Source organism: Schistocerca americana, chromosome X, assembly GCF_021461395.2.
Source record: "Schistocerca americana isolate TAMUIC-IGC-003095 chromosome X, iqSchAmer2.1, whole genome shotgun sequence".
In the NCBI taxonomy this organism is placed as follows: Eukaryota; Metazoa; Arthropoda; class Insecta; order Orthoptera; family Acrididae; genus Schistocerca; species Schistocerca americana.
This window is the reverse complement of record NC_060130.1, coordinates 353,276,321-353,286,601: the sequence shown is the minus strand read 5'-3', so window position 1 is coordinate 353,286,601 and position 10,281 is coordinate 353,276,321. Positions and strand designations below refer to the sequence as shown.

Here is a 10,281-nt window from a genome sequence, read left to right as displayed (position 1 = left end):
ACAAGCAGAGCCCTATTCATAGTTTAGCACATCTCTTTGGCTTTAGAGAAGTATCATATGGGCTTCTTGTGGACTTTACATCTACTGTTTTATTCAGTCAGATACAATGTATCTCCTCAACAGGATATCATAAAATGTAGGAGGATAGTGCGGCAACTGCCTTGCATGTCCTCACTGGATTATCTGATGCCCTTGATATGCACTGCATCCCAGCAGTTTGCATTAAATGTGATCTCTTTGCCAGGCCCCTCACCCCCTTTCCATTCAGACACTTGAAAATACTCAGTGCTCTGATCATGTTACTTTCAGATCCTTCATGTGTTCCAGTCACATCAGTTTCTTATTAAATATGAAGTCCTGGAACCTTACCGGTTCTCTAAAATTGGATATGTTTTACTTTGGTAGGAATTGTGTATTCACAAAAACAAACACATACTGTTTTTCAGTTACTAAAACTGCCTTCATCAATTTCTCCAGCACCTCAAGTTTCAACAGCAATAAATGAGTTGTTCCAAGGGTAGAGGGTGAACAGAAAATTGAAAAGTCTTCTACATACAGCGAATATTGCGTAGAACTTCCAAGTTTGGAGCGCATATGGGTTATTGTAAATACAAACAACATGAAAGTTGAAGCGAATCCCTGACAGATATCATACTCTTGTGGAAATTTGTCTAAGAGATTGTTTCATCTCCTCAAAATTCATCTGTCTAGATTTTACTTCCTGTTCTGGTCATGGCAATCATTGTATTTTTTGAGAATGATATCATATTTTCAACTTTCAGTTTATTCCAAACATACTGTCAGTTTCCTAATTGCTTATTACAATGGAAAATGTCCCTTCTCAAATCACAATCTATTATTGCTGCTTCAGTACTCCATCCTATCCAAAGTCAACAAATCCGTTACCATTTTTACCTTCTGCACCACCTATTTTTCCCTTTGTCTATATCATGTTTGTTAATCTCATTTATAAATGACATTCCTATCCCTCCTGTTTCACTGAAAAACAAAAAAAAAGCCTGCACTCAAAAAATTATCCTTAATTTTCTGAAAGCTACAGCGCATTTTCACTGATTTCAAACCCAACAGGAATTATTGTTGTCAGTGAATGCAGGTCCATCTCAATGTTTCCAAGTGAACACTGACAGGGAAATTCCATTAAATGAAATTCAGAGTTGTGTACTTAGGGGAATGCTAATGACGTACGTAAAACAGCAGTCTTCAATGCACCAAGCTAAATACTAGTTGGACAACAGATGTCTGGAGGCCTGTAATGTGTTCCGATGAGTCACAGTTTTGCCTTTTTTCTAATGATGCACAGCGTCAAGGGCACCAACGGCCCAACAAGACATTTGACCTGCCATGCACAAATGTGTACTTAAGGCTGAAGGTATTTCTGTGATGTTTTCAGGATCTTTTTTGCACCATGTCTCTCACATTCTCATTCAGGTGATTGAACATACACCAGGATGTTTATTTCAGCATTCACAGGGACCAAATGTTGCCCTCTCTTTTGCATCTTTACGATGAGCATGTTTAGCACACTCCCGTTTTTCAGTATGACAACAGCCATATTTACAGGGTTGCATTCTTACATTACTGGTTTCACAAACACTCACTCAGACACCATACAGCTTCTGAACTGGCCTGCTAAATCATGTAATTTTAAAATATATGGGACTATTCAGAACAATTGGTGAACTGTAGCAATAAACATTCCTGCACTTCCGTAGGTCCACAGAATCTAATCAGTGAGTGGCTTCAGCTGGATTCCTTGGCAAACTGGGCACTTTATCAAGGACAGTGGTGGAGATGATACACAGTATAAGAGTAATGTCTCCTGGGGGACAACTAATTTTTTTCCCAGAGTGCTTCTTCTGCTCCTTTGTCTCTATAGAAGCAACAATAGGTACTTTTTGTGTTCTGGTAACAGCGATACACATTCACGTCTTATTATCCTACAAGCACACATCCAGTTTTCATGAATTTTCTAACAGCCCTTTCTAAATAATTCCTAAATGTACACAACAGTGTACTAAATTGCACTGAAGCCAAGACACTATACAGACAGCATAAAAGGTAACAAAAATTGTATTTAGTGAGCTCAATTGTGCCACAGTACTACTGGAAATGCCTCAAACATAGACACCTGAGTCTGCTTTATTTCTTGATACACAAAATTGTTTTAGATAATTCACTATCCAGGTTGGGACCCAATGTGGAAGGGAGTGGTCATTACACACCCCAAATCACATTTCAGTGGAAACATCTATATTTTTTACATAAATCAATTGCCAAATTCCACAGCTAACTGTTGGAGAATAAAGCAGCATGCAAACAGTGTGTCCAAAAATGGCAAATTACAAGAAAAATTTCATACTTGGTGCTTTTCAATTGCTTGTGTGAGAGCCTGCCCACATTGATGGGCTTAAGACCTGACCAGTAACATTCTAGTTACGGAAAGGCACCCATTCCTAGGCTGACTGTACCTGCCAACAACAACTACAATAACTAATCCAACACAGTTGAGAAGCCCACAGGTAGAACTGTTTAACCACAGAGAGTTGATTAAAGAAATCCAGAAAGGGAAATGGCCTCCTCTAAAGGAGGGGGAGGCACAGAGAGACTATTGTCCAGAACATAGCTGGAAATTACTGAACGAAACAGGATTTCCCTAATTTATATGATCATATAGCCAATGTCTTCAGATTTGTGTTCTCAGTCGCACTGCTAAGTGAAATATTGATAACTTTGAAAGCACATTACCAATTTTATATTAGTAAATTATCGTGTTATAAAAGTTGAGAGAGTTTGTTAGAACTTTATTTCTAGCTGCATGACACATGTTGCTTTCAGATTTTCAGGTGAACGCTTTCCAAAAGCTGTATTTTTCTGAAATACGATTTCTTGGATGTTAAATTAAAATGATGTACTAATCACAGGTAAATAAATTATTATTACTATTTTGAAACATTTTACTATTATTAAAATCACATGCACCTGTGACACGTGTGACAAGTGTGGGTGACCCCAAGTAAATTTCCAGAGACGAAGGGTGGAGGGGGAAGGGGGAGGTGTAGTAACAAAATGTGATCCCATATCCCATCCACCCACTGGAACCAATCCCTACTAGACCTGTGCCTGTCACTGTTTGACTCTATGGTCCTCAGACATTTCCCATTCTCTCTCCAGTTTGGGTTTGCAACACATACAAGAAAATTTTATTAACTATTCAACCTGCTTCCTTTTACAATATTTTTCTCTCCTTTATAATTTTGTTTGCAGTTTTCTCATGGCCCTGTTCCTGCTACATTATGTTGAAAAAATATCTCATTAGTTCATTTCAGACACCAGCCATTTAACTAAGAGCATGCTAGCCCTCTCATTACTGCTACAGCGCTTAATCCTGGGAGAAAAATCAGCATTAAGGTCTAACACGCTGTAGATAGCATTTTTCCTCCTTTCTTGCCAAAACATAGTGATTATTTGTTGCCAGGTTTTTGGGCCAATTCATCTGGCACAAGCTAAGCACAAAAATGTTTGATGAAATTCAGGTAGCGGATTTGAGCAAGTGGACCGTTCATTACTATGCTGATACTGAAAAGCAGCGATTACAAACCAATGATACAGCAAGGGAAGCATACCATTGTCTAAAATATTATCACAAATACTTCTATACATTTTGTCACTGGTCACAATAAATGCCAAGTCGAAATCCAAAGAAACAACCCAGATGAAACCAAATCCTACCATCACCACTACCAAATTTCAGTCTTTCATTAACATACTCACTCAGATGAATACCATTCACTAGTGCCCCGTTCACCCACACCTATCTGATTTCCACATCTAACACATATTTACTGCCCTCAGTCAAATGACTCTTAGTTTTTCAACCACTCAAGATGACAATGTACATGCCTGCTTTTGATCGCTAGATTCTGACAAGGGAACCTCCCCATCGCACCCCCCTCAAAAGTTGGCACAGTGGATAGGCCTTGAAAAACTGAACACAGATCACTCAAGAAAACAGGAAGAAGTTGTGTGGAACTATGAAAAAAATAAGCAAAATATACAAACTGAATAGTCCATGCATAAGATAGGCAACATCTAGGATAGTGTGAGCTCAGGAGCGCCGTGGTCCCGTGGTTAGCATGAGCAGCTGCGGAATGAGAGGTCCTTGGTTCCAGTCTTCCCTCGAGTGAAAAGTTAAAGTTTTCGTTTTCAGACAATTATTTTGCGAAGCTGCACAGGTACACAGAGCAGTATTGTTTACGTGATCGTGTGTCAATTATCAAAGTTCAGGCACTCACACATAATCAACTTCGCTCTCCAAAACTCCAGGACATGTTCAGATTTGCTTGGACATATGCAGGATTTGACAGTCTATACACGGAAAAATTTGAAAATGTTAAAACTGTGCGACTGTCAAACTGTTGCATTCATTTGTTGCAGTTTATGTGACAAACTCTTATGTTTTCATCACTTTTTTGGGAGTGATAATCACATCCACAAGAAAACCTAAACCGGGCAAGGTAGAAGAATCTTTTTACCCATTCGCCAAGTGTACAAGTTAGGTGGGTTGATAACATATTCCTGTCATGTGATGCACATGCCGTCACCAGTGTCGTATAGAATATATCAGACGTGTTTTCCTGTGGAGGAATCGGTTGATCTATGACCTTGCTATCAAATGTTTTCGGTCCCCATTGGAGAGGCACGTCCTTCTGTCTACTAATTGCACGGTCTTGCGGTGCGGTCGCAAAACACAGACACTAAACTTATTACAGTGAACAGAGGCATCAATGAACGAACGGACACAACTTTGCAAAAATAAAGAAAGTAAATTTTTCACTTGAGGGAAGACTTAAACCAAGGACCTCTCATTCCACAACTGCTCACGCTAACCACGGGACCACGGCGCTCCTGAGCTTACTCTATCCTTGATGTTGCCTATCTTGCGCATGGACTACTCAGTTTGTATAATTTGCTTATTTTTTTCATAGTTCTACACAACTTCTTCCTGTTTTCTCCACTGATCTGTGTTCAGTTTTTCAAGGCCTATCCACTGTGCCAACTTATAACTAAATCTGAGGGGGGTGCGATAGGGAGGTTCCCTTGTGAGTAACTGTATGACCATAAAATTGAGTGCTATTACTTATTGACAGACTGTTCTGTTATTCACCTCTGTACCTGATATGGGGAATTACAATGTAATAGTAACTATGTCTAATACTTGGATTGTACCATACGCTCAAGAATGGGTCAGGTTTTATTATTCTGTCTTTCATGTCTATCAGAGTGATGACCGAGTTTAGTATTTCCGACATTTACACTTCACAATATCAATGTTGGAAATGGACCTAGGTATGTAATTCAATGCAAATAAAATTGGAAATTAGTCTCAAGTGTCAAATCCTGGCCGTGCCATGGAATTTTCATTCTGCCTTCCCCTCTCAATAATTTGAAGATTTGCCAGGAGTTACATGTAGTTTGGATTCCACGTTAAACTGTAGTTCCTCTTTCCCCAGTAAGATTACTGGGATATGTTAGGACTAAGTACATCACTGAAATGGCATTCAGTCAAAAGAATTGCAGCGGCCTGTTGAGCAACACAGAATTACTGTATAGGTAGGAGGTATCCTGTATCACATTCCATGCAGAGACCTCAGAACTATGACACACATAGCACCTCTGTTGACTACCATAAACAAAGCTTGTAACAAATTTACAAAATCACTGGTGAAAGTGTTAAGCAACATTGTCATTGCCACAATCACTTCCATGTTTTGTACCACATAAGTAACCAAAGTGGAAGAGGAAAGTGTCTCGTCTGTAACCTCTGTACCAGAGTGAGGAGGGGAGGAAGGGAGGGAGGGACAGAGGAGGGGGGCCTTTTAGCTGTTGCTCATAATTTCTTGAAGAGGAAGCTGATGAAGAAAAGGAAGCATCTCAAAACCACCTTCAATTAATGTACATACTGAAAGGATATATGGCAATAGCCTGCATACATTGCACTCTCTCCTCCCACTTTGGTGTGGTTTACATTGAGACCCCTCCCCCCCCCCCCCCCCCCCCTCTCCCTCTCTCTCTCTCTCTCTCTCTCTCTCTCTCTCGTGTGTGTGTGTGTGTGTGTGTGTGTGTGTGTGTGTGTGTGTGTGTGTTTTTCCTTGCTAAAAAAACATGTAACTCAGAGGCACAAAATACATATTTACAAATTAGTGACAACTAAATAGAGATGTAAGTAAAATCCAAATCATAAATTGGTTTTATTAATACTTTTGATTACATTTACAACAATACAAAAAAAAATACAGTCAAGAAATTCACATAACTAACATTATTAAATTATAAACAGTAGAACATTGGGAACCATAGTATAATAGGAAACTTAATGTTCAAACTGTGAACATCTGGAAACTGAATACAAATTATCAACTAAATGTTCAGTCAGGGAAAGAAAAAAATGTAAAATATAAAACAATCAGTCAGCATACAGAAAATTATGCATGGACGGCAAGTTTTATAACTTAACCATAATCTTTTACACTTTAATGAAAGTACAAAAGTAGCACCTCCACTGAGCACCACGCAACAAAAAGACAGTGTCGGTGCGATATCTGTTGCAGAGTATTTATAAGCCAGGGAATAATAAAATATAAAAACTAAAATTAAAATTCAATAAAAATAAATTGCGATATAACACATATATTCTTTTTCTTTCCACAATTTAAATTCGTATAAACATCAAACTGATTGATTACTTAGGAACATGCACATTTTACATAATACTCATAATTTAAGTGTCATGTTTGATCATTCCTTGAAAAAAAAAATATTCACCAAGGAATCCCATGCTTCAAATTGTTTGATGCAGCACTTGCTCTATCAAATTCTTCAGCATCATTGCCATTCTCATCATGTTCGAATCCTGCTGCTACTGCTGCAGCTGCTGCAGCAGCAGCAGCAGCAGCAGCACCAGAACCCCCAGGCAATGTTGGGTCATCTGAAACATAGGACATAAATAGCTAAAGCGGTCTGATAAATTCTACAAACTTGGAATTGAAGATATCCTTCCCGCAGTCATCTCTCCTTTTCCATTTTTTACTGTGAAAACCCTGTTCCACAGCCTTCTTCAATAGTATTATTAGTTACAGCCATAGATCCCTCTATCTTCGGTCTGTTCCCCCAAGCCTTCCCTACAACAAAATTTTCCTTCGCACAGAGTTCACACAGTCACAGCTTAGGAGATTCTTGGCAACTACTAAGCAATAGTTGATTGATCCTCAAAAGTCACTATAGGTGGGCACAAAATGTGTAATAATTCTATAAGAAGTTGAAATCAATAATATTACTTTCCTTGTGAGTGTTTTTACTGTACAATTCAAAATGTCCTTTGTAAATGGCCTGAATGAATGGAAATATTTTGTGACATGTGACACAGCATTCAAGGTGGTGACTAAGTGTTCATTTCTGACAATTGGTTTTACAGCATTTAGTTCACACTCCAATGCATTAAAGATTGGCAGATGGTACGAAAATGCAAAAGTCTACAGAGGAAAATGCCCCTATTGTCCATAATATTTAAAAATTTTGAGTTAAAAATGAAAATAGGGGAGAACTGATAGCAGAATAAAATTTTAGTTATACTTCAGTCAAACATAATCAACATAAAAAATACATTAAATTAGAATATAAATGTTCTCATTATGTCACGTGATGCAGATTTCAAAAACAAAAGAAAAGATATTTTTAAATGTTTAACATCAAAGATGCTGTCAATTATTCGCTGACTACTTTTATATAATACATGATACATCCAATTTACTTTGCGATTGTATTAATACCACTGACTATATTCAGTGTGACACAGTTTTCCATCACATCACAGCTGTACAATAAATCTTCATTTCCTTTTTAGCACTATTTAAGAGGAAACGTGTCTTTTCCTTCATAAGCCAACAGAGTCTACTTACACTAGTCTGTTATACACAGTCATAATTTTCAGTGTATACTGAAGGAAAGAACGGAGACAGCTGCAATCAGGCACTGAAATATATATTGTTATTTGTTAATGGTTTTACTGTATGATTCAAAATGTTTTTTGTAAATGGCCTCAACCATTTTATATACGAGGGTTGATTGAAAAGTAATGCCTCCACCTTCGTTAATTGGGTTTGGATGGGAATATTTTAATAAATCAAATGCAGAAATAATCCTTAGAATGTCATCTTTAATTGCCAATATTCACTTTTCCACATAATCACCAGCCAGTTGGATACATTTCTGCCAACAATGAACATGTTTTCTGAAGCCTTCACAGAAGAAGTCGACACACTGCTTCTGCAACCACAGTCTCACAGTTCTTTCAATGTCTTCATCAAAAGCATAATGATGTCCCAGCAGATCGTCTTTCATTATCGGGAACAGATGGAAGTCAGACAGTGCTAAATCTGGACTGTATGGAGGATGCCGTACGGTGGTGAGATTCAGTCTCTAGTGGCATGTGAAGTGTGTGGTTTGGCACTGTCACGCTGCAGGAAAACATTTCCCTTTTGTTTTCGGACCCTTGTTAGCTGTTTCAGAGTTCGCAGCATAGTCATGTAACACTCTGAATTTATTGTTGTTCCACAATCAAGCAAAATCAACATGGATAACACTATCTGTGCCCCAGAACACTGTGGCCATGATTTTTCCAGCTGAGGTCTGTGTCTTAAATTTCTTTTTCTGGGATGAGTCTTTGTGTCAATATTCCATAGACAGACATTTCGTCTCTGGGTCATAATGGTGTACCCATGTTTCATCTCCTGTCACAACTGAATGGAGAAAGGTGTCACCTTCATTCTTGTAACATGAGAGGAGTTCCTGGCAAATTTCAAGTCTGTGCATTTTCATTTCAGGAGTCAACATCCGGGGTACCCATCATGCACAGATCTTCCGATAGCCAAGCAAAGCAATAATGCGATCCAGACGTTCTTGTGAAATGCCGTTTGTGCTTGCAATTTCTCTCTGAGTGATACGACGATTGTCCTGAATCAATCTGTCAACATTTTGCTTGTGAAACTCGATCGTTGGTGTCACAGGACGTCCAACGCTTTGTCCGTCATGCAGGTCAGATGTTCCTGCCTCAACGTCTTTAAGTTTACTCACCTAACGACGCACAGTACTCACATCAACACAATCAGCATAAACTGCTTTCATTCTCTGATGAATCTCCTTTGGGGTGACACTTTCTGCTGTCAAGAATTCAATGAGTGCACGTTGCTCAAATCGCATTGACTGACAGTCTGCACAGGGTTCCATACTTCACACTGTAACAACACAACCATTCAATGCTAAGGCTTCCCACCAAGTGGAACTGTAGGGAAGAGGCTACAGAAGAAGCCAATATCTGCCATGTACCAATGCTGTCAACTGTTGAAGAGTTACAAAGATGGAGGCATTACTTTTCAGTCAACCCTTGTATTTTGTAGCCTCATGTTTGATAAGTGATTAAGGCAGGATGGAGTGCAATTCAAATAATGATTGAGGTGCTATTGAAGGTATTTATGAATCATTTGTGGTCACATATTTGATGATTATTGCACAGGATGGAGTGCCTTTCATATGCTATGATTTTTAGCTGAAAAGGAAATGAAAATTTATTGTACACCTGTAATATGATGGAACACTGTGTTCACACTGAATTAAAATTCTTTGCATCAACCTCTGTCAAACTTATGATAACACTTATGATGAATAAGCCAGCATGACTCGCAACATAATCCAGTAGGAGCAAATTCTCCATTGTAAATGAAGTATCATTGTCACGTTGATCACATCATGCTGGATAATGCAGGTACCATAATTAAGGACAAATCTATATTATGCACATATATTAACATAATACTGTAAGGGGTAACTACCACAATGTCTTCTTTCAATGCAGATGTAAGATATAGTTAAGTGTAATGACATAAATACAACTAGCCACACCAAACACTTTCCGAATACTAGTAGCAGCTGCAGGGTAAGAGCACAAGAGCACGTAAACACCCTAACTTTTGATACCTTACAGGTTTATTTGTTATATCTCTTTGAATGCTGTAAAGCATAACATAGATGTGGTGATCTGAAATACACAGCACTTAAATCTGCTGCACTGCGCTACACTGATATTCCTCAAGATTCCATGAAACCTGGCATTAGAGCCATGAGCACACCTTCAATTGTGCTTGTTTTATTGAGCTTTTGCACATGCATAACTGGAATGACGTAATGACATAATGGATCAAATACATA

The 10,281-nt window shown here is 38.4% G+C and overlaps 1 protein-coding gene across 6 annotated transcripts in view; it reads right to left on the bottom strand.

Annotated features, from left to right (window-relative positions):
* Positions 1-6,312: 6,312 nt before the first annotated feature.
* The window catches only part of LOC124556525 (myb-like protein O), a 97,850-nt gene continuing 93,881 nt past the window's right edge, over positions 6,313-10,281 (bottom strand). For 2 of the 6 annotated variants that reach the window (XR_006968617.1, XM_047130481.1), the window contains exon 5: positions 6,881-7,006. Coding sequence is in view for 2 of the 6 variants with exons in the window: in XM_047130477.1 (XP_046986433.1) it covers positions 6,840-7,006 (167 nt within the window). In the remaining 4 variants the exon portion in view is untranslated. Of the gene's footprint in view, positions 7,007-10,281 lie in introns of all 6 variants that reach the window. The other 4 variants (XM_047130477.1, XM_047130478.1, XM_047130480.1 and 1 more) reach the window with 4 other exon arrangements.